Raw genomic sequence first — 23,996 nt, forward strand, 5'->3', positions numbered from 1 at the left:
GCTCCATCCTTACATCTCCCAGCTTGTACAGATAGCAGAGGTTGCCACAACCCAGGTGCCAGACCTTGCACTTGGCTTTGTTGAACCTCATGCGATTCTCTTGGGCCCACTGCTCGGCCTGTCTGGGTCTCTCTGGGTGGCATCCTGTCTCTCGGGCCTGTTGGCTGCTCCACACAGCTTGGGGTCATCTGCAAACTGCTGAGGGTGCACTCAATCCCACTGCCAATATCACTGATGAAGATGTTATAGAGCACAATTTATTGCTATTTATAAACTTTTGAGGTTTAGTAATGGGAGAAACAACAGTTTCTAGATACTCACTATCTGAAGCTCTCTCTTGCAAGAAAAAATACAACTTACAAAAGTTAGAAAGTCAGCTTTGTGCTGTTAGGGCAAAGGTAGAGTCACAGAATCCTGATGTAGATTTTGCCATGACTTTATGCAAAAACCATGAGTTTAGCCTAGTAACATCAGAAAGCTCAGTGAGAACACTGTGTCCCACATTCTGTAGCATTTTTCTAATCCAGTATTAGACATTACAATGAGAACACGTTAGCTAATTATAAGTCATTACCTCCTCTTGATCAGGTAGACAGTAGTCAGAATCCCCTGGTGTCCAAGGCCACCATAACTCATCTAAACACAAAGCTCTGATTATCCTGCAAGATCTCAGTTGTACTTAGTTAAGGAAGGCTTGGGAAAGCATCTGGTATGACCTTGGGTAACATGGAACTCATTAACTTGAGTCACGGAGCATCCCAACTAAAGTATGTGAACTACTTGCAAGGCATTCATATCCACATGAAGCCAAATAAAATCATAAAATCATACTAAGATAGACTGGGTTCACTGTAAGAAAGAAACAGGGATGAAGCCTCTATGACATTCTCCAACATCTGTATGGTATGGTCACTGTACCATTTGTGTCCAAAAATATCACCATGAGACCAACTGCCTAAGCAAAAAAAAATGAAGTGTGTGTTGACAATGCTAATAGTACTGATAGTACAGATATAGTACAGATCATCTTTTTTTTTAACAAAACATTCTGAGATGAGGCTGTGATGCCACCATTTTATTCAGGATGAGGTGCTCATCCAACTGGCTGTTCATGGAAATGAGAGACTGCCGTATGCCCCCTTCATTCCTGGTTATTTGTGTCTTCTCTTGTCCTAAAATTATAATGTTAAATGTAATTTCTTTCATGTTTTTTCATCATCATCAGAGGTGGCAGATAGCAGGAATACAAAGCTGGAGGGACAGGAAGAACTTGGTGAGAGCAAGTGAGCAGAAATAGAAGTGAACAGTAAAGCTTTGAAGGTAACAAAGCACTGGAACAGGTTGCCCAGAGAGGTTGTGGAGTCTCCTCCTCTGGATATTCAAAACCCACATGGATGCTTTCCTTTGCAACCTACTGTAGGGAACCTTCTTCAGCAGGGGGGTTGGACTGACGATCTCCCTTCCAACCTTTGTGATTCTGTGACTGCAGGACTGTGTGAATGCTGTGTTAAAAATGGGCTGGAGATAGGTAGAGCAGTAAAAAGATAAGTAGCTTTCAACCAGAAAGGCAAATTATTGCCCTATGGGAACAAACTTTTCACAAGTATCTTGGAATTCTAATGTTCACATACCTGCCTGTAACTGTCAGGTCTGCTGTGCTTACTGGAGGATATTTGAGAGAGGTGTGCTCTACAGTAAAGCCCAGCTGTTGTTTGTGGTCTCAATTCTGAATCTGAAAATTCCTGCCTTGGTGAGCTGGGTGAGTTACTTCCACTGATATTTAAGTTTCTACATCTGCAAGAAAAGAATACAATTCTGCTTCAGAGAGATGTTTAGAGGAATTCACAGGTAATATTTGTAGAGTGCTTTGAGCTCAGAGTGCAATAGATACAAAGACGGCATTTATGTTCCACATATCTCTACAGATAACCACTTATTTCTTCAAAGAGATAAAGTGACAACAGCCTAACAACCTAAGCAGGGAACATTACAAGCCACCCCACAGCCTGGTCTCTACCCCTGCCTGAGCTGAAATAGACTCCATCTCCTGGGAGTGATTCACATAAGGGAACACACAAGCAGCAGACAATGTATGCACCCAGAGGTAAGGAGTCACATTTATGCTGCTAAGATAATGCAAGTGTTTAATGTTCCTGCTTCATGAATATGATGCCCTTTTTATTTATATGTGTCTTTGGCTTCCTTCAGGAGTAGTGGTTTGAATTGGTGATGTTCTTTAGTGATGTGTGCAGTCACCTGCCAGTGTCTTACATGAGCACTTACCTGAGCTACAGCCAGTGTCACTGGCTGATTCCTTTGCAAATGCAAAGCCAAGTGCTTTCAATATTATCCCTAACGCAACTGAATGGAGAACAAAAACCCACCAGCTTGAGATTAAGAAAAAAAAGAGACAGTGGAGGACCAAAGAAAAGTGACCTGCTGAAATTAGAGGAAAAGGAACATTAAGTGGAGAACAGTCTTCCCTGGGCCTGGGAGGTGGACCGAGCGACCCAGTATCTCTTTTCTGTTTCCATCTCTCACAGTGAGCCTCAAAGCAGCAAAAAGAAAAGAGCTGCAGGATCCTTCCAGTGAGGTGTCAGAGAGAGCAAGGTGCAAGACGAGCAGTCAGGGAACCAATCTCCAAGCAGAGGCACACCAGCTCCCTAAGTGCCTGTGCACTGCTGCCGGCACACGGTCGGAGGCAGTGGGCGTCTGCCTGCAGCGCTGCCCCGTGCCCGCTGCTAGGCCACAACTCGGCAAGGCACCTGGGAGAGATGCTCCCAGTTTGTCTTTCTCCAGCACGAGGGACAGCAAGGAGACTTTGCCGGATTTCATACCAGGGGATGGCCTCATCCCCGGCTTTAGCGCTCTGCGGGTGGATGAATGCAATAGCCCTCCCCGCGGCGCTGAGCACCGGAGCGGGGTGAGGGCAACTCCGGCTCGGGGCGGGCAGCCCCGGGAGAGCTCCGTCCGCCCGACCGCCCCAGCCCCGCCGCCCCGCGGCGCCCCAGCCGTGCCCGGGCGGGACCCCGGCCGCCTCCCCTCCCCGCACCCTCGCCCCGCTCTTCTCTACGCGGCCCCGGCTCTCCGCCTCCTCCCCTCCCCTCAGGCAGCGCACGCCCCGCACTCACACTCACACACACGCACACACACACGCAGCGGCGATGCAGCTTTAAAGGGACAGCCGCAGCCCGCGGACCGGCCCTCGCGAGGCCGCGCAGCTCCCGCCGAGCGCAGCCCCGAGCGGTGCCGCCCCGAGCGGCCGGGAGACGGCGGGGGCCGGGCGGGCCGAGGGCTGCGCGCCCGCCTCCCGCCAAGTTTGATCGATCACCCCCTCCCGGGCCGGCTCCGCTCCCACCATCTTTGGGGGAAGTCCCTGCGCTGGGAGGGGGGGTGGGGGGGGGGCTGCCGGAGACGGGGGAGAAAGGCAACCTGACAGCCAATGAGCCCTGCCCGGCTGGGGTGAAGGCAGGAGGAGAGGGAGCTGAGGAAGGGAAAGGGAAAAAAAAGAAAAAGAAAAAAAGGAAAAAAAAAGAAGAAGAAGAAGGGAAGCAAGGAGGGGAGCATCCTTTCACTAGCTCCACCAGCATCGCCTCCACCATTGACACCGCTCCGCGCCTCCGCTCGCGCCCATCCATGCCCGTGCCGCCGGTTCGGTGTTAGGGCTGAACCGCAGCGGCTGAAGAAAATGGGGCAGCGCGCGGGCCGGGCCGTGCTGCTGCTGCTGGCGGGGCTGCTGGGCGAGGCGCGGGCAGGATTCCCCAACACCATCAGCATCGGTAAGCGCTCCGCCGCCCCGAGCGGCGCCGGGCAGCGTGGGGAGACGGGGAAAGGTCCGCGCCCGCCGCCGGGAGCGGTGTACGGCGGTCCCCGCGATGCGTTCCGTCCGCCTCTCGGCGACCCGGGGTTTGCTCCGTGCTCCTGCGGAATCGCGCCCTGAGGCAGCGCATCCCGTGCCGCGGAGCGCTGAATGGCGTGGATCCGCAGCGACGTGCCCCGAACCTGCGGCCGAATGAGCCTCGGGGCCGTGCGTGCGAGGAAACTTGCCTTTTTTTTTTTTTTTTTTTTTTTTTTTTTCCCTTCCTCCCTGACGGGAGCGCTCAGTCGTGCGCGCTCATCGAGCCCCGCTTCCGCACGGCTGGCAGTCCGCACCGCGCCTCGCCCACCCCGCACCCCGCCTGCCCGTGCCACGCAACCCTCCGGCGGAGCTCCGGAGGTCCGCACCACCGCTCCCTGGCTGCGCCGCCCCGTCCCCCGCGGGCATCGGCGGTGGCCGCATCGCGGTGCTGCAGCTCCGGGTGGCTCCGGGGCACCGGGCTGCGATGTGCGTGAGCCTCGCAGCCCAACTTCGGACTCGGAGCAGCGTTCCGTGCGCGCCCTGCCACAGCTGCACGCTCGTAGCTTGGTGCTGTCCGTTCCCCGCCGTGATGCGCGATATGCAAATGTAACTTAGTGCCGCTGCCTGCGCTAACAACCCGCTCTGAAATGCCTTCTTCCTTCTCTTTTTTTTCTGCTTTCTCCTCTCTTAGGTGGACTTTTCATGAGAAACACTGTTCAGGAGCACAGCGCGTTTCGGTTTGCTGTGCAGTTATACAACACAAACCAAAACACCACCGAAAAGCCCTTCCATCTGAACTACCACGTAGATCACTTGGATTCTTCCAACAGTTTTTCAGTGACAAATGCTTGTAAGTAAATACGTGCTTTTAAGAAATACGTTTCTTTGTTATCTGTTATTACATTCCCTTTGCCCCTGGCAGCCTGGAGTACTCCTTCATGTGATACAGCGCAACAAATGTGAGTGCTGCCATCAGGCTCCGTGGATTTGCAGCATTATGTGGTTGAATAATACCTTAGGGAAAGTTCCCTCACCACTTCTTTCCTCGTTTTCAGTTTTATTTTCCAGAAAAAACAACCAGGCTGTGCATTTAACGTCACTGTGCAGCTGTGATCAGTGGATTGCCACTGAGGTAGCATCTCTTCTCTGCTGAGGCTCCAGCCTGGCTGTTTGCAAATAATACTATGTAGGAATAAAACAGGAGCAGCTGATCAAAAATGACCTTCAGAAACAGAAGCAGAGGGGCTTACATACCTCCTCTGCTCTGAAATATTAGCTTCTTTCCTTACAGTGAAGTCCTGTTAAAAGCTGAGAAGTCTGTCAAGTGATGAATGTCTTTAGAGCTGAGGGGAGAGAGATGGAATCAGAATGCTTAGCATCATGTGAAACAGCTCTGCATGAGAAATGCATCTGTATAATTTGAGCCTTTATTAACAAAGGAAACAAAATAGAACTTTGAGTGGTGGAAATGTGTTAAAATGCCAAATCCCATTCTGAAAGACCAGTGCGTGTTCTGCATTTAAATAAGCATTCCTTTATCAGAAGTGGTTCCTGAATATGTGTTTTACTGATGCGTCTGTATTCAGTTTTATGCAGTTTTTATCATAGGCTTTAGAAATTGAATGGAGTCCCCTTGCAAGGTAGTTGCAGCACACAGCACATGATCCAAAGGACCTCTGAGTGCAGTGTACTAACTTTGTGTTACAAACAAGATTCCTGTTTGTACACTCGCAATATTGCATTTTCAAAGAGGAGGCATTGCAGTGAGATACTGCACTGAAATGTCAGCGTACTGAAAATCTCCTGTTTTAAAACAATTTCACGTTTGAATGATCTTTTTCAGTTTTGTTTGTTGGGGTTAGGATTGTTCTTATCATTTCCTGAGTATTCTTCCTCGGTATTTGAATTTTCCAAGAAATGTGGTGGCTGTGAAGTACACCGCAAGGAAATTCTTGGGTAACTTTTGGGTTGACACTCTAATGTATCCCCCATGTGACTGCTTCATGTTAATGCAGCACTACACTTTTTAAAGGGCCTTGAAGTAGGACCTTTAAAAGTTGGGGGGGGGAGGAGGGGTTAATTATATCCAATTAAAATATTTGTAAAGTAGAAAAAAATAAGGTAAATAAAATTGTGTCTATACTTTGCATCTTATTTTACTAATCCTATCCTGCCTCAACAGCTCTTACAACAAACATCTGACTATTAATCCTTAATCAGTGTAATCCCTTCAAGAGGGCTGTATCTCACACATAGTTTCCTAAATATCAATTATAAGGATTTGAACTAAATACATTAAACTGCTCGACTGATTAGTGATTAATTGTTTTTTAAAAGTTCTCCCAGCTTCTTCACAGATCCCACCACGACCAGTGAACCACACGCGCCTTCAGAGACAGCCCATGTATTATTTAGTCAGCGTGCTTCTCGTCCTGTGACATCTAATGATTTTTGTCATTGCTTAGTGAAAGCTGGGCTGGCTGTAGCAGGATGAGCTGGTTTTCTGTAGAACAGGCCTGCATATTCCAACACATATATTACCAGTGTAGTAAAATTTGGGAAACTCAAACCTCTGGAGGAACCGTAGACCAGAGAATACCAACCTACAGTAACCTATTTAAAAATAGAAGATGTGAAAAATGAAGCAGAAGAAAGAGAATGAAAAGGTGACCTTGGCCATAGCTATGTTAACCATCTGGTAACAGTGTTGGTAAGAAAATAGTACCGCGAATGGAAGTCACTAGGCTGATAGGTCTCAGTAGCTGAAATTAAAAGAAAGAAAGAAAGAAGGAAGTAGAACAGTTGCTCTTGCTAGATCTGCAAGCAATTGTCTTTGAAGATCAGAACGCTCATACATAGCAGTGCATTGGGATGAATGTATTAAGCCCCTCATGCTACATGGTTAACATGTAAAAGATGCTGGCTCCCAAGCCCCTAATCCTATCCTTGCTTCCTCCTGGAGTGGCAGATAATTTCAGGGTGCAGCCACGAAGGAATTCTTCCCACAACATTTTTGCTTCTCTTGAAGATAAGCATAAATTGTCTCCGGTGCTGTCACACAACCTTTTGATCAATATTTGCAATTGGCAGGAATCCATATGAGAGAAAGCTGCAGCGACTCTGTCTGCACCAGAGACAAAGGCTGTGACTGACTTTGTGATGGGATATATAATGAAGCTGAAGGGAAATCAGGCAAAGTAGCCTATGCGGGTTGAGCTTAGTGCCTCTGTGAGGCCGTATCCATCAACTAATAATTTGTATTCTTTGCTCTGTGTTGTACAGTACTAGCTGTAGTAAGCATTCATGTGTGTAGGAATTGGGCTCTGCTCAGAAGAGACTTAAGTTTTTACTGTACTACTGCACATCCCACTTGCTGCAATCTGGTGCATTCCCGAGGCAGGAAAAAAAATCTCTTCTAAAGTGTCCTCATGAGCCAGAGATAAAAGGCCCACCTCCAGTAGGCTTGATTTGGCAGTATCCCAACATGAGAACAAAGTTGTTTAGAAGCAAAAGAAAATTCCTGCCCTAAGCCCCTCCTTCTCATTCCTTTTTCAGTTAAATGATGCATAATCTGATTCATGTACATGCATTCTCTGCTTCACTGCTAGCACCGAGCCTCTCTCTGTATATTTAATTTACACGCGTGCAGAAGGTATTCATTCACTCTGTGTTTATCTACTCATCTATTTAGCTGTGTGATATCTTCGCAGAGAAGATATGCAAACACAGAGGAAAATTCCAGCGTATTAGAGGTGAATTAAAGTTTATCATTTAGCCTTGGCAGGATTTATTGTACCTTTTAGAATAGAAAGCTTTTTGCAATCAGAGAAAAACAGAAAGGAAGAAAGTTACCTGAATGTCTAAAATGAGCTAAAACATGGGTGTTTTCTTCAAGAAGCTCAGTGTGAGCGAGCTCTTTTCTTTCAAAATAACATTGCTATAACAACTGAAAGGTATAAATTCATCACTAGAAGCACCTTTCACGTTTTCATTGCAATCTGTGATGAAGGATGTTAGTATTAATGTTGAATTATGCGTGGTTCTGTGGATTGTATTCTCTAGAAATAGCCCATGTATGTCTTTCTGCTCTGCACTTGTAGTGCACTATACTAACACTGCTCTAGCCTCTGCAGTGTCAGCTCATTAGCACACAGATCTCATATTCCCTCTCTGCACTGTCATTGCAAAAAATTGCTGTTGTACACCTTTACAGCCAACAAATGTGCTCGTGCATTACATACAGTTTTCAAGAAATATTTAGAAGCGTAGTCAATGATATACATAGTTCCCACGGAATTTCTCTGAAGAAAGCATTAGTTTTCATAAAAATCTGTTGATCATGTAATGATAGCGATGGGATGTGTACGGGAGGAAGGGGGTTTGATGGCAGAATCTCAGTAATCTATAGGCAGATTCCCTCTCTCAGCTGCACCCAGCCTACTGGCTGCATGTTCCTGTCCCATTATTTCTTCTGTCATTTCTTGTGCATCTTCTGAGCCCAGAAGGCTGTTTGACTAAATTTTGGTGTAGTGTTTTTTGTTTTTTTTTCTTTCTTTCTTTCTTCTTTTTTTTTTTTTTTTTTTTTTTTTTTTTTTTTTTCCTGCAGGCATTCCTTTTTTAAGAAACCAAAAAGAAAAGGGAAAGACAAGAGGGTAAATGTAATTACATGCTTACTTTAAGTTGCCAAAATCACTTGACTGATTGTATGGGCACTTTCTTAATGGGGTCAGATTACTGACTTTCTTTGAAAATCATTCTCTAGCATCCTGCAGTCCTTTGTTTAATGTTGAAGATTCAGCTCAGATTTCAGTCAAAGTGCAGTTTGTTTCTGTGAGAACGTTACAGAAAATGATACCACAGGACTAGCAGCAGACAATTTTGCCAGATGAACTGCATTTTTTCTTTTTCCCAATGCCCAGGTGCAGATGTACATATATGTAAACATATATATATATACATGCTCACATGCATACTCAGTCACACATGTGGACTCCTCCATACACAGGGTTTTTCCTTACGTGATGCTCAGCATTTCTTTTTGCCAGCGGGCAGATAATTTGCTTCCCTTGCATCTGTGTGCTCTTTGGCCAGCTGGCAGAGGACACTGATGCTGAAAGTGGTCAGCTCCCTTCTGCCAAAAGCATAAGGATGTCTCTAACAGCCTTGCCAAGTTTGGGCCATGTACTGGTGGCTTTGCTCAGTAGGAGCCACAGGGTAGATGCCTAACTGTCCCCATACAGATTGCGCTGTGGTTTCTGCCACTGTAGTAAAAGACCGAAAGAACTTTGCTTTCCGTGTTGTTCCATTGATTACAGATCCCCAAAGCTTTTTATGTTTGGAACTTGCTCAGGCATTGTATGTTACTGCTCTGGCAAAACAGATCAGCTATTTTTAGCTTATGAGCCAAAGCTTTTGTAATACTGGTGTAGATAAAAGGGTGACAAAGGGTGTATCCAACTGAGGTTTGTTTCTGGTTCATGGCAGAGCAGGAGATTTGTCATTAATGTGAAGTTGACTCAGCGTTAGCAGAAGAAACAATATTGTTTTAAATTGGTTTTTATTATTTTGTAATTTTAAAATGAGCTGTTTCTCCTTTCTCTCCTCCTCCACTATGTACTTATGCATGTACATGTTAGATGTTGGGATTAAATTTAACTCACGTTGTAGAGAAGGAAGAAAACGCTGGGCACTTTTTTGAGAAGTTCCGTGAATTCACTGAATGAATGAAGAGAACATCACGAGGAGATCCATTTACTTGCTCCGTTTCAGAAAGATGCAGAGATCCATTTGTGCAGTTTTCCTATATAGCATAGGGTCTGGAGGACCTGTGAGACAGTTGGCATGGGTTGGAGAGCTGCTGATTAACTTCAAGTCCTGGTGAAGGGTGTAAACAGCTATAGTTTATCTCTGGGAAGAAACAGAGATGCCATGATGGGATATGCCAACAGCATATGCCAACAACTTATGAACAGTTTCAACTTCAGAGCTTGCCAAAAAGCCACAGAAAATAGTGGGTTTCTTTCCTTTGGGTTCACGGTGCTCAGTGTCAGGGAGGTGGGAAGCCGTCCCACTGCAAGCGTGGGTTTGTTATGCAGGAAGGCGTGAAAGGAGGGAGCTGATGTATCTTTAGTGATTCTTTGTTGTCACAGTCCAGCAGCTCAATGTTTCTCCATTTGGAGTACATATTTTGTCATTATCCATTCTGGAATGCTAATTTTGATCTGGCTAGGCATCCTTACAATGTTATTGGAATATGTTCTTTTTAAAGCAGCGACACTTTGGTTTCGTGTTTTGTGTCTCAAATCAAAGCCAAATTACTCTCATGTTCACTTATTGTGAAGAAAATGTTTGTATTGGTTTTGTATTTGGCGTTTAAGATGCAGCCTAGAGTCAGTAGTTTCTGTGCTACTGTAAAGGATAATCATTGGAAGGCCAGGGCCTCTATTCTAAAGGAGATTGTAGGCAGCCTAAAAGCTCCTTGCCCGTTGTCATAAAGGTACATTTGGTACACAGGACCTTGTAGCTCCACTACAACAATGTAACAATCTAAAAATCAGAGTATAAAAATGATTGATCCAGATCAAACCACTTTCTCTGGAACTGTGTGGTGGTCACTGCAGTGAAGCAATTTCCAGCTTTCTTGCATGGGGATTCTGTTTCTCTACAGCCAACATGTTTGTGTCACACTGCCCATCAGAGGCTGAGGCGTGCTTCCCTTAGTTATGTTACCTGCCCTGTGTTACTGTTGGTCTTCAGAATATCAGAAACCTCAAAAGCCTCAGAGCTGCAAAAATCCTGGAGTCTTTGACATGCAGTCATAGAGGGAGGACTGCAAAGCAGACTCACTGTTCGACTGTTTGTAGGCATTGCAGCATGGAGATCTGTCGCTATCACACGGCTTCACGTTGTGTCGTCTGGCCTTACTCTGTCAGGGAGCCAGGAGGTAGTTCTGTAGCACCAAACACGTGGAGTTCATTTATCACACATATCTATATATGAAGCATTCAAAGGCACCGTGTGCCTTCGTAGCTGAAACCACCATGATGTAATTGCTAGAGGTTAAACTGTCGTATTTGCACAGAGCAAGAGAGAAATGGGCAGTAAGGTTTCTGCATAAAGAGGAAGAGTAAATGTAGGACGCAGTAATATCAATGAATCCACCTAGCAGCCATTCATGCGTGTCCCCATTGTGGAGTCTGAGGCAGTGGATCTGCTTTATCATCTTAAGTGCTTCTAAATTAGCGAGTGGCAGTGTGTAGCCCTCACACACACACAGCACAGGAGGCACTGAAGCCCTTATGCACAAGGATCAACCTGCAGTGGCACTGCACTGGGGATAACTTGCCCAGGCACTTCTAAAAAAAGGTGCATTGCTCTCCTAGAATTGGACAGTAGCCCTGCTGAATGCTGTTCTGCTGCATGGAGCTACACAGCTCACCACCTACATGTAATTGTTTTGCTGGACCACGTGGATGTTTTAGATGTGCTGAAAGTTGTTTTTAAATGCAGTTTACAACATGATCACGTAAGTTTTGTGATTGCATCTGAATGCTTGATGCAGCCCCATGTACTGGGCTTGCATTTGTTGGCGTTCAGTCAAGTTTAATGTTTGCAATTCTGATCAGGAATTTTTAAAAATAATGCAAGGCTGCACGATGACTCCACTTTCTTGAGTCCATTTTAATATAAGAAGTGCATGATAACTCTGCTGTCTTGAATCCTAACACAAGAGCAGTCATTAAAATGATACGCAGTTGTTTGGGAAATGTATATCTGCTTCCTGATAGTATATATTCCGTGCCTGTTTATTCAGTATATACTTCATTATTTGCACACTTCATTCTCCTGGACTGATGCATGCAGGGTGCGTGCTGATTTCACCTGCAGTAGTTTTGTTACATGCAAACATCAAGCAATTGGGACCAGCCCATGTGGTCAGGGGGCTGAACTTCAGAAATGGCAGAGTGTCTGATGGCACTTAGAATGATTAGGAATGTGTCAGTTTGCTACTTTTGCCATTTCTTATACAGCAGTACATTTTGCCTGCGTCAGGCAGGACAATTTGCAGTGAGAAGCTTGTAGAGCTGTGGCTAGAAATGCCACTATATTGATCACTTCTTTCACTGCTAGCCCTTCTTAAAAACAAAACAGCAAACAAATTTGTACTCTTCATTCTTCTGAAAAAATAAATGGAAATGAGCTCCTACTGATTTGCTGTCCTTCCCAGAAAAAGGCATGTTCCCACCGATGGACCTAGGACAGCATGTGTCACTGCTGTGCAACAAGCTGATCTGTCACTTGACAAAGGAGAAAACTTCAGCTCTTCACCTGAAATAAGCAAAGCTGTTGGAAAGAGAGCAAGTTTAATCCTGGAAAGTTCTTTGCCTCCCACACAGCCTGGATAATTGCTACAAACATGTTCTGCAGCACAGCCCATGCCCAGTTCTTGCCTGCCTGACCCGTTCTCAGGCTTTTTATTTCAGTGGTAGGAGAAAGAACTGTCTTTCGTCAAGCAGCATTGCCTGTTGCTTTCTCCCACTGAGGTTTGTAGAATGTGCCATAGTTGAAACCACAGGGCTGCCAGCTTTGCCAAGAGTTGTGGGGCAGTGCTTCTGGGGGATTGCCGCAGGATTCCGTGATTTCTTTATCTGATTTCTGATTCAGAGATCTCAGTCTGAGATGGACGCTGCAGCCCCTTGGTGAACATACCTTGGGAAACCGTCATGTCGCACTGTGGGACAAATCCTGTTTGCTCTTTGTTTGAGTTCCCAAAGACTCTTTAACAATTTTGTTGTTCTCGTTGTTTTGGGAAAGGATGGAGGTGCAGTGTGAGAGGTGGCTTGGGAAAAGAGCATGTAAAGCATTGATCTTTATCAGCTGTAGGTTTGTCTTCTTAGGCCTTATCAGTTATGTCACCAAGTTTGGATTCTAATGAAGTCTGGTGGTCAGAAAACTCCAGTTCATGTGTGTTCCTTTTGCCTAGCGGTTAGATAAGAGCTAATTACTGTGTTCATTGATCTGCAAAGGACTGACCCAGGGTCTAACCTTGCATTGAATCTGAATTGGTTTGGGGACTCAAAACTGTCTTGCAAGTTTAATGTACTCAAAGTGTTCAGTGATCTCGTGACACCATCACGAGTGTTTTCTCTACCATTGTGGGGTACTGCAAAAGCAGTTGGACCTGAGGATGTTATGTCAGCATGACATTATCCTGCTCTTATTTTAATCAGTGGTAGTCTAAACATGTTTACGTTAACAGCTCAGGCTGTGTTCCTCCATATGATCTCACTGCAGTTCTGAGCATCCTATAAACGGATTGGATATCCCAGAATATCATGCTGCCTGATTTCAAAACCACTGAAACATGAAACATTGGGACATGATGGGAAAAGATAGCAGCTGTGTAACTCACTGGTCTTTCATTTCAAATATACTTGCAAAAAGATTTTGGAGATTAGCTTGGGATCAACCAGAAAATTGGAGAATTAAGAATAAAAGCTTCCATAATAGTTTCAGGCTTCAAGAATTGATTCATTTTCAGATAAATCCAAATGTTTTGTTTTTAAAATGGTGGTTTCTGGGTTCTGTAATTTTTTTTTTTCTTTTCCTGACTGGAACAATTTGGTGAAGCCTGTATCAGTTAGCATAATGTTTCTGCAGACATGAATCTGTCTTTTTCAATGTTAGAGCACCTGTTCTGTCCAATTTTTCTGATGACATATAGGTGATGGATGAGAAAATTGTGTGTGTGTGTGTTTTGGAAGAAGCTGTCTATATTTTCCAGTGTATATTGTTCAAGCTGCTTGTGATGGATTTTATGGATAGACAATTTTTGTCAGTTCAAGTATGTATAGCATGTCTTTCCACACCATCTACAGGCAACTGACTTTATTGCCTGGAGAGGCAGTGAGATAAGCCCCAAATTGATCAAAATGAGGCCAGGGAACTCTCCTAAAGCTTTCCACTATTGTAGTTTGGCTCTCCAGGAGCAGAAGTTACTTTGTTTAAAGCATGGATTGGTACAGCTTTACTGCATACACAGTGGTAAACGTAGCAATGCTTCCTACAACCACAGTGTCCTGTTTAAAAACTGTGCATTCCAATGCATTAGTTGTGTTTTGTGCTATGTAACACAAGAAGAAATTGCACACAGTGACACACAGCTGTGCATGGCTGCAGGGACCACTGAGAATGAGATGGTTTTGTGCCTCATTGTTCAACCGTAGCAGGATTAAAAACCCCCCTCTGTATTCCATTAAATAAATATAGGCAGTCAAGATGCATAGTGGGTCCTTCTTCTGATCTGATTAATTAGCAGTAGCCAGAAAAGGGTAAAACCAGAGCGGTCCCTCATGGGATGTTCCCGACTTTAGTCCTGTGGGTGAAGCAGGGGTGCAGGTCCTGTGACAGCCTATGTATCCTTCATGGGAGACTGTGAGCCTCTTGGCAGACTGCACACCTCTCAGCAGGACTGCCCAGGTTGCCTGGGCTCTCCAGCAGCCAGCTGAATGCCCCCTTGTGCCGCGTCGCACATATTTCCTCTGGCAACGTCGGGAAATTTAACAAAACATTCACGTTCAGCAGTAATAAGTGTCCCTTTATAAATGATGCTGGGTGTCTCAGAAGTATCTGTAATAGACTGTGTAGAGTAGAATCTGCCAAGGAAAGATTTTGTTTTTCAATTGAAACAAAATAGAGTAAATCAAATAGTCTCCAGTGCGAAGTGCTGACCTTGCTTTTCGCAGGAGTGATGCCATCTCCACTTCCAGGGTTTCATTTTTCTTTTTTCCCTTTTTCCACATACTTGTATTTTTGCAGCTGTGAACCTTTCAATACTTTTCTCTCTCTCTCTGCATCAGTTTATGGATTTTGCAATTCTTGTATGAATAAAGGCTGGGAGACATTAAAGACCATGGATTTCCTTCTGAAATTTAAGTCGTTGTGTCTCACCTTTCATCAATAGTTTTTCACTGTTTGAAAAACATGGCACCTTTTCTGAGGCACTGTAGAGTTAAGAACAGGTCTTTGACAAAACAGTCTTTTGGAGGAAGCGTAAAGCTAATGTTTTAAGCTGTTTTCATCTGTAGAAACACCCTGTTATTTTCCATGAGGAGTGATGCTGCTCACCCCTGCAGCCTGGTTAGGCTCTAGCCTGGATTGCTATCAACATAAATCAGTTATTGTCCTGGAAGCTTTATTCAGATAAATTATCTGCACTTCCTGCCTTAAATTCTCCCTGTGCTGTTCTGCAGTGTGAGCCCCTCAATCTCTGCATACACTGGAGGATGCAATTTGATATTAAAGTATGTTTTTCCCTGCAGGCTTTTCTGAAAAGATTTTATGCTTCCTTGATAATGTCTGGAGATTCCCTGTGTTAATAAGAATTGTTTTGTTAATTGATTCCAGAGTCTGCTGCTTTGGAATACTCTGCCTTCATCAGGATCTTCACATGAATTTTAAAGTGGCATCCTCCTGGACAAAATTGCAAGCAGGATTTATATGATTCTTCTTCCTACTATGCGGTCTCTCAAAATGCTTGTATCAGCCCTGAGTATTTCTTGTGCATGTCGGATTGAATTCAATCTATTGCAGGGTTCTCTGGAAGGGAATTAAAATCTTCTTGGCAATAACGTAATTAATATTGATTGTTAATTGTGTTTTCCAGAAGGTTGGGCAACGCTGCATGTAAAATATGAATCTGGCATTTCAGTTTCCTGGAAATTCAGCTGTGTAATTCAGTGTATGTGCTGCATACTTGCAAACAGTATCAGAAATCTCCACAGACAGGAAATGTGCAAAATGGGTGTAGGATGGGCAATAGCACTTTAAGTTTCTCACATGCGGTCCTGCCTGTTTTGTTCCTGGATGAAGGATCCTATGGAAGTATGAGGTACTGAGATGAAACCCAGTGGATGAGCAGGACCCCACGACTTTATTCTGCAGCACAGCTCACTGGGGGCTGCTTCTCCCCCAAGCCCGCAGGCAGAGCTCAGTGATGCCAGCTGCAGCTCTGCAGCCCTGCATCCTCTTGGAGCTCTCCCTTTGAGCTCTCGTTGCTGGCTAACATTGTAGTGCACTGCTATCTGATCACTTAACCTGACAGTGAGAGACTTTGTTTTACCAGTTTCACCATCTTCTTACCCGCTTTGGTTTCCTTTGGTTTTGTGACTCTGAGTGCTGCAGGGAAGTGTACAGTGTTGTGCGTAATTACCATGCAGGTGTAAAGAGTTATTGCCAAAATAGAGAAAAAAAATAGTGACTTTGATGATCAAAACAATAAAGATCTGCAGCTCGATACATTCATCTTTAGAACCTGGCTCTTCTCTACAAATGTCCTCTGTGCAATTCTGTTTCAGAAATACCACAGCTTTCATGTTAACACGTATTGACTTTCTGTTTGCAGAGGCAGCTTCCATGTTGCAGCTGGACTCGTTCCACAGAGGCACCAGCTGGGTGGGGGGTTTCCCATTTGTCCAGTCAGAAGGGCATGTTCAATTTCAGAAGTTGTTGATGCCATTCATGCCTTTCCTGTTGACAATTAAGCTACAGACATACCAGCAGGATGTGCTAATTGTCCTTCACATCATGACCTAGCAATGAGCACGGTTAGTGCTACAATTTAAAGATTATTTTGACTGTCAGTTTATCAATATTCTGAGCAACAGGCTATAAGAATGAGCAGGGATTTCTTAGGGGTGTAGGAAGCACAGCACGATGTTTTAGCTCGGCACAGCAGCTGTTTGGTCACCCAGCCATTGTGTCCTGCTCAGTGTGTTCAGAGGGCCTGGGCATTTCTGCAGAGCTCCTCTGAGGGAGTTTCCTGGAGTGCTGCACTCTGCGAAAGAGCTGAGGTGACGAAGGTTTGGCTCCCATTCCTGGTATCTGCAAGGAAGAATTTGCTGCAGTCCATGGTGTATTGAGCTCTCTGCAGTGATGTCTCGTGGCAGCACAAATCCTGCCTGGAAGCAGACAAGTGCCATCCCCTAGCTGTGTGAGTGAACTGACCATTCCTGTGTTTCCTCTGGAGCACGCACCAGGGATACTGTGAATCCTAACAGCTAAAATGGGGTCAAAAACCCCCAAATCATTCCCCAGGTTAGGAGATTTTCCCTCAGGCTGCATTCAGAGCCCCATCCCCGGGTTCTGCTCTGCAGTGTGTCAGTGGGACAGCAGCAGTGCCACAGCATCCAACCTCCAGCAGCTGGACCTCTCTACATTTCACAAATCTGAAAGTGTTATGTGGGGTCTGCTCTGGCAGAGGTGTGCTTTTCCCCTTTAGTCAGCTGCCTTTATTCCTTTTCCTCTTCTTTGTGCCTGACTTACCTTAATAGATAGAAGCAGATAGAGCATAATTTTTAAAAAAGAGCTATTTCACTTCCCAGGGACACAAATTGGTCTGTGAATGGTGCTTTCTGTTCCCTCTGCCTGGGCTCACCTCGTGCTTCAATCTCATTCCCACTGAGCTGCTTGGCTTATTTCGTTCTCAGAACCTGTGTGGGTAGGAGGCAGGTTTAGCACTGAAGTAGTTAAAATCCTAAAGTTGCTCGGGTTTCCTCAGAACTGACACTGGTTACCCCAGGGTAGGCTTACACAGGGAGTGGGAGCTTCCTTTCAATCCGGTTTGGCTTTGATATGCTACAAATCCTCCAGACCATGCAAGCTCCCTGCAGAGCTGGGGCTGCCAAAGCACCAGAGGGGTGCTGGTGCTTTCAGTGGGATCAGCATATAAATGCAGTGAGTGGGTGAATGAAAAGAACGACATTCAAACTCTTCAGTGTTCCTTTAGTTTCTTGAAGCCTGCCGTGCCTTTTGCACTGATGAGAGACTTGTGCAGATCCCGGTGATGAACCCCCTAAAACAAACAGCTGAGATTAGTAATATTTATAGATAGCCTCTGAGATCATTCATCCATCTCAAGATGTTTATTTTTGGGCAGCCCAGTGTAACTGATGAGATTGCCAGTTGTCTGAAATGCCACTGCCAGTTGTTTGGATGAACGGTATTGATTATGGTTACAGGACTATTCATCTCGTACTGGCACGCATACAATACATGTATTATAAAAATGTTGTTTCTCTTGACAGCTGGGTTATGAAATGGTGCACTGAATTACACATCCTCAGCGACTACATATGCATAGGCTTTCCTTAATACTTTCATGAATATTAAAAGTTATTTAAAGAAAAAGAAAATGGAGTAACAGAAATTGAGGATTATTACATAGTTCACTCTGAAAGTAATGCCTCCTATTTATTTCCATGCAAACTACAAGAGATGCAAAGAGCACAACAACACTATTTCATTGATCAAATTTTCGTCTTCAAGCATCTAGTTTTCAACATAGTCACCACAGTGAGCCATGCATTTTTGCCACTGATGAACAAGAGTCTGCATACTGTGGTTGTAAAGATGCATACTGTGCCAGATTCACAGCTGCTGTGATGGCATCGTTGCTAGGAAAATGTTGCCCATGCACTCCATCTTTCATTGGCCCAAAAAGGTGGAAGTCAGAAGACACCAAATCTGTACTAAATGGTGGATGTGGCAGGATAGTCCAGCCAAGATAGACAGTGATGCTCTGTCTATCTTGGTTGAGAAGAGAAAGATTGTCTTCTTCTCTGGCATGGCTCTGGAAATTTGAGCCATCAGCATGATCAGCATCACGGTCTAATGGCCAGAACTGATGTGATGGTTTGTCTGGTTTCTTGGAAGTCTAGAAGAATCACCCACTTCTTATCCCAACATCACTTTACCCACTGAGGGGCTGTATCTTGAACATTTTCTTTGATGGTGAATTCACATGTCCCCACTCCATGGACTGGCATTTTGACACAAGCTTGTAGTGATTGTACTGTCTCATCACTGGTAATGATGTGACTCAGGAAACTGCCACCTTTAACTTCATTTTGATTCAAGGGGTCCTGACAAACTTGCATACGGTGTTCTTTCTGTTCTTGAGTGAGCATCTGTGAGACCCACCATTTTGCAGTATTCCATGTTGTCACCATCATTTCCAGTGTATTAGAACTGGTATTCAGCTCCGTACACAGCACCCTGATCGTAATCTGCTGATTCACATGGAGGACCTGGATCAAGATGCTCTTCATTTTGTAGTATGATAACTGTGCAAGGTCATCAAGAATGTGGCTTGACTTTCACATCACTGTTGCCACTGCTGAAATATACCATCCACCGCTTCAGTGTGCTCAGCATCCACTGTTTGATCTTCAGAAATGTTCAGCAAGTGTCGATAAATGTCAGTGAGTGCAGTTTTTGCTGCATGGAGGAATTCAGTTCCACCCCTTTGCTCCATATGTACTCCCATGTCAGATGCCTTTCTGTCAGAGTGCCCCTCTGCTGCCATCTGTCACACGGCCACGCAATGTAATGAGACAGTGGTTCAGTCTCTGCTGCCATACCACCAGCATCTGCCTCTGATGTTGTGGGCCTACATCATAAAATAGGAGGCATTATTTATGGAGCAGTCTTCATATGATAGCTGCATTAGAAACAACCAGTTAATGACCTTACATTGAAATGAGCTGACAGTGAAACTCAGGAGGCTGCTAACAGGTGTAAACAATCTAAACCATGTCCTCAGGGACAGAGACATTTTTATTTTAACTGATTGAAGAACGCAGACTCAAAAGGCCATTTCAGGCTTCTCAATTGCCGTGGTTTTGGTTTGGAATCAAAGAAAACCATGTGCAAACCCAGTCTGTAGTTCTTCCTTCACAAAAAGTTCTGTCTCTCTCATTTTTTTTATTAAAAAAAAAAAAAAGTGATGCATTGATTGTGTTCATCTACACTTACCCTCCAAAGTTTTCCATCCTTCATTCTGCCACTTGGTTAATGGTGTGTATCCCGATTGCCTGGGTGCTCCATCACCTTCTTTTGCTGTGGGATTCACTGGAGGAGCTCAGCAGCTGTCCCCTCAGAGCAGCTTCTGTCCCCTCGCTGGCACAATCTGTTGTTCCAGCTCGGTGCTAAACTAACCCTGAACGTTGAAAGAAAATCCTCAGTCTCATTTTATGGGATGTGGCCTTTCATCAATGGCATTGCCGTATTTTTAATGATTCTTATTTTGAAAAACTCTGATCGTTAAATAAAGATTAGATTTTTAAGTGCTGTAAAATTTCCATTCTTTTACTCAGTAGTAATGAGTGATCCAAAATAGATTAAAGTGCTCAGAGCATTTTTGTTCATTTGCTTTAATGATGTTGACTTGATTATATCTGAAATAACCCCAGTGTCTCCTGTAGTTGCCCCAGTTTAGCTAGGTGGATCTGTGAGTAGACCTTCCCCATTTCTGTCTGTATTAATGGGTCCACTGAACATAATCTGAATGGTGCACGTGGTGTGGTGACAGGTGTAACTGTAGGCTCCCTTCATCTGTGTCTTTAACATATACTTGAAATTGCAGCAAATTTATTAAATGACTATATTTAAGTATTCATAAAAAATGTAAATCTGAATTCACAGCTGGAGCAGCTTGACTTGGTATGTGTGATTTAAGTGGATGGAAGCAGATTTATATCGCCGTGATTCTTGAAATGGTATTGAGCACTTTGTTCTTTCTGGCAATATAATGGGTAGAAATCTGTACTAATTCATGTGTTGCTCAGTTTCCAAAGGATCTTATCCTTCCTCACCTTGTGTGGCCTACGGTAGTTTTCAATTTGATAATTTTTTAATCTTAATTTCTGTTTTCTGCGGTATAAACTACCAATTTCCTGAGCAGGAAGGTCAATCTCTTTTGCTCCTACTTCCTTTTTATTCACAGTATGAGAGTTTTCTTCAGTCACATGAAATACACTTGTTACAATGAAAAAACATCATTTGATCAGCTCTTGTCACTGCTGCTTCAGATCCTTGCAAGATCCGTCTGTTTCTTTCTGCTTCATACTTCTCCTCGTCCTTTGTCTCCACAGTGAATCTGTGTAATACAAACACTCTAAGTGATGGTGACTTGTTTTTGAAAATTCATTAAATTTCTCTAAAACTTCAGTTGAGTGTTAGGAGATGGGATATTTACGTGCTCATCCTCCCTAAAACTTGATGAGTTAGCAGAACAGGTGTCCTGTGCTTTCATGGAGAATAGCCGCCACAACTGCTTGCCATCAGCATGAAGCGTGAGGGGAGGATTCTTCTGATAACATGTGTGTGCTGCAGCTGTGAATGAGGTACAGTAGCAGAGGTAAAGCAGTGCTGCATCACTTGCCAAAATTTAGGGGCGTCTTCAGCTGTGAATGATTCTGCTTAATTGTTATGGAAGCCTCCCCTGCTGAAATTAAGCATCAGAGTGGCACAAGCTGAATAGTTGTGATGGCTTGAACTTGCTCCTGCTGCTCATGAACCAGACAGACTGTAAATGCAAACAGTAGGTGCTCCTCTTATCTCTAATTAAAGTATGCATTCAAGTTTGACTATGCAGTGGCTGTATCAAGTTGTGTAAAGAGCTAACTTGGAAGTTAAGAAGCAGGCATCTTTGCTAGGTATGTGTTCTCACCTGCTTTGCCTTTCTAGTTTCCTTGGCAGAAAGGACAGTCTGAGGGGGAAAAAAAGTAGTGGTGAGTCTTTCCTTTCTCTCTTCCTCTCTCTTTTCTTAATTATGGAAAGCTCTGATGTTTTCTGATGTTTATTTCAGTGTAAAGAAAAATTTTCTTGGAAATTTTAAGAAATTGCCTAAGCATTGTTTTTCCTTTCTGGAGCTGCAGTATGACTGATTTTTGTCCTGCACTGCCTGGTACCCCAGGACGCATGCCCACAGGCACAAAAATTACTAACTTCACATATTGAATATTCCCATGAAAACTGAGCAGAATTGCCTTGGTAGAGTTAAGCGTGTGTGTGATAATACAGAGAATCAAGACTCATGACTGCGCTCCTACAGACCCCAATCAACGTAATTCTTTCTCCTATTAGCTGTGCTGCTGCCAATAACCTATTTTTAAAATACCAGGTCGTTTATAATAGTTAAATTTATATGTGATGGTTATTTGCACTCTTAAGAAAACCAAGGGAGAGGAGGAGACAGGGAGAGGCCATTTGAGGGGGTGATATGTGTAGCTGAAAGTCTTCATGCATGGTATTCTTAAATATTCTGTGCACTCCTTAAACACAACAGTTCACCTGTATAAATTGGTTGGTTGGATGAATTGGTTGGATACTCTGATTCAGGCTTGTCCTTTGATCTTCGTTAGCAGCAGCACCCCCTGTGAGAGCTGATGTGCAGTGTGTTTTTGAGAGGCACTGGTATAACAGATGATCACAAACACAAGTTCTTCGCCCAGTCTTTCCAGGGTCATCTATTCAAGTATCTTCTTTTTTTTTCTTTTCATTTTCTAAGCTTAGGCAACAATTTAACTTTTCAAACAAACAAACTTTGACTATGCAGTTTAAAGAACAAATCCTGTCTTCCTAGTCACGTTTCCTCTTGTGAATGATTTTCCTTGTTTTTTTTTAAAACTTGATTTTTTCCTTTTTTCTTTTTCCTTTTCTTGTTCACAGCGAATGGTGTGAATGAAAGACATATTTCTGTTTTGTGCAGACAATGTCAGCTTGTATTGAGGGTAAAAAATTTTAAATTCTATGTACAATGCTATCATGGTGTAATATTATGGTAATCAGTAATTTCTTAATCAGCTACACAACAGTGCAATTGCTTGGCATGTGAGAAGAGTCCCATAAAGATGAGTTAAGCTTTATGGGGTGGGACAAGCTTCTCGCTCGCTCTCCTCAAATAACCCAAACCTGACCTTCAGAAATAAATCTTTTAGGAGGAGAACTTAATTATCTTGCATTTCCCACATCGTTGCATCTAATTAAGTGACTATGCTTTAGACTTTCCCTCAAATGGGAAGTTTGAATGGACTCTTTAGGTACCAGAGTTTTGGAAACAAACATCAAAATACATCTTGTCAGAAGACTACAGCTCCATCCAGCATGATTAGTTTCACTTGTTTGCTTTATCTGTCACTTCTATTTACTGAAGAAAATGTTAAGACAATCATGGAATACCAGATACTCTATTATTTACATTTGCTCTAACGGTCCTCTTGGGAAGAGAAACGCTTCTATGTTAGTTTCTCCTTATTCCCAATCAATACACTCCACAATACGTATCTATGCATAGGTAATTTGGTGGTAATAGGATACTTCTTATTTGTGAATAGTTTGGGTTTGGGGGCTGGGAGGGGGAAAGGAGAGGACCAAGTGCATGCAGAGCAGCCACAGCTTGCAAAAGGATCCAGCACCTTGAGTGTTAGATACACTCTGCTTCTGTCTAAGACATGGGCTTTGTTCAAGTGCTCCTTGCTAGGGCACAATCTTCTTCTTCTTTTTCCTAATTTATTTGCACATGTAGGAGCAAATTCAGACTCGTTGCAGGATTGTATCTCAGTGTTACTTCAATCACTTTTTAGCTTTCAATCTTTATAAGGTAGCAAGGAAAAGGGGAAGAGCTGTGCGTAAAAACATGCTGTTAAATCCCTAAAAATTCTTGAGGGATCTGCACAGAACGCAAGGCCTGAAACTACTTTAAAAGTGATTTTTAACAACTGACCTTATAACCAGTCAAGGATGGAGCAAGTGCATTAAGGAGAGTGAGGAAAAGAAGCTAGGGCAACACGAATGTACTACTGGAGTCATAAACAGTTGCAGTCCAGTAACTCAAAACCTGGTTACTTTTCTTTGTAAAACAGCTTTAGGATTTAGACTTTGGATTAGACTAGTTGCTCTGAGCTGCTGAACCAAGCAGAGTTCAGCTCTCTGAGAATCACCAGAGTTGTAAAAGACCTCCAAGATCATTCAGTCCAGTATTTCCCCACTAATCCATGTCCCTCAGTCCCATGTCTGTAGTAACCTGTTGGTTGGTTGGTTGGATTTTTAATGTGGATTTTTGGGAGTTGTTGGGTTTTTTGGTGTTTTGTTTTGTTTTTTAATGATTTTGATTGTTGCAAAACACATAGGAATTTTCCATTTGTGGAACTCAGCATTTGCTTGGTTTGATTTAGGTTCAGGAGGTCTCAAGACTTTTGAAATACTGGGCCGACAGTGTGCTTAACTACAACCAGTGACAGACGAACCTTGTTTGTCTTTCTGGTGGGATTTTGCAAACTTTTCTTAGTTCTGTAGAAAACTGTAAGCTTGCTATATG

General features: G+C 43.8%; 1 protein-coding gene across 9 annotated transcripts in view; it reads left to right on the top strand.

The window, feature by feature from the left end:
• Positions 1-1,198: 1,198 nt before the first annotated feature.
• The window catches only part of GRIA3 (glutamate ionotropic receptor AMPA type subunit 3), a 144,175-nt gene continuing 121,377 nt past the window's right edge, over positions 1,199-23,996 (top strand). For 3 of the 9 annotated variants that reach the window (XR_008204141.1, XM_052673029.1, XM_052673035.1), the window contains exons 1-2: positions 3,571-3,779; positions 4,530-4,688. Coding sequence is in view for 6 of the 9 variants with exons in the window: in XM_052673029.1 (XP_052528989.1) it covers positions 3,689-3,779; positions 4,530-4,688 (250 nt within the window). In the remaining 3 variants the exon portion in view is untranslated. Of the gene's footprint in view, positions 1,321-1,877; positions 2,105-3,531; positions 3,780-4,529; positions 4,689-21,184; positions 21,219-21,277; positions 21,334-23,996 lie in introns of those variants that run through there. The other 6 variants (XM_052673034.1, XM_052673033.1, XM_052673028.1 and 3 more) reach the window with 5 other exon arrangements.

The sequence above is a fragment of the Tympanuchus pallidicinctus genome, unplaced genomic scaffold (assembly GCF_026119805.1).
Source record: "Tympanuchus pallidicinctus isolate F22 unplaced genomic scaffold, pur_lepc_1.0 scaffold13, whole genome shotgun sequence".
Taxonomy (NCBI): Eukaryota; Metazoa; Chordata; class Aves; order Galliformes; family Phasianidae; genus Tympanuchus; species Tympanuchus pallidicinctus.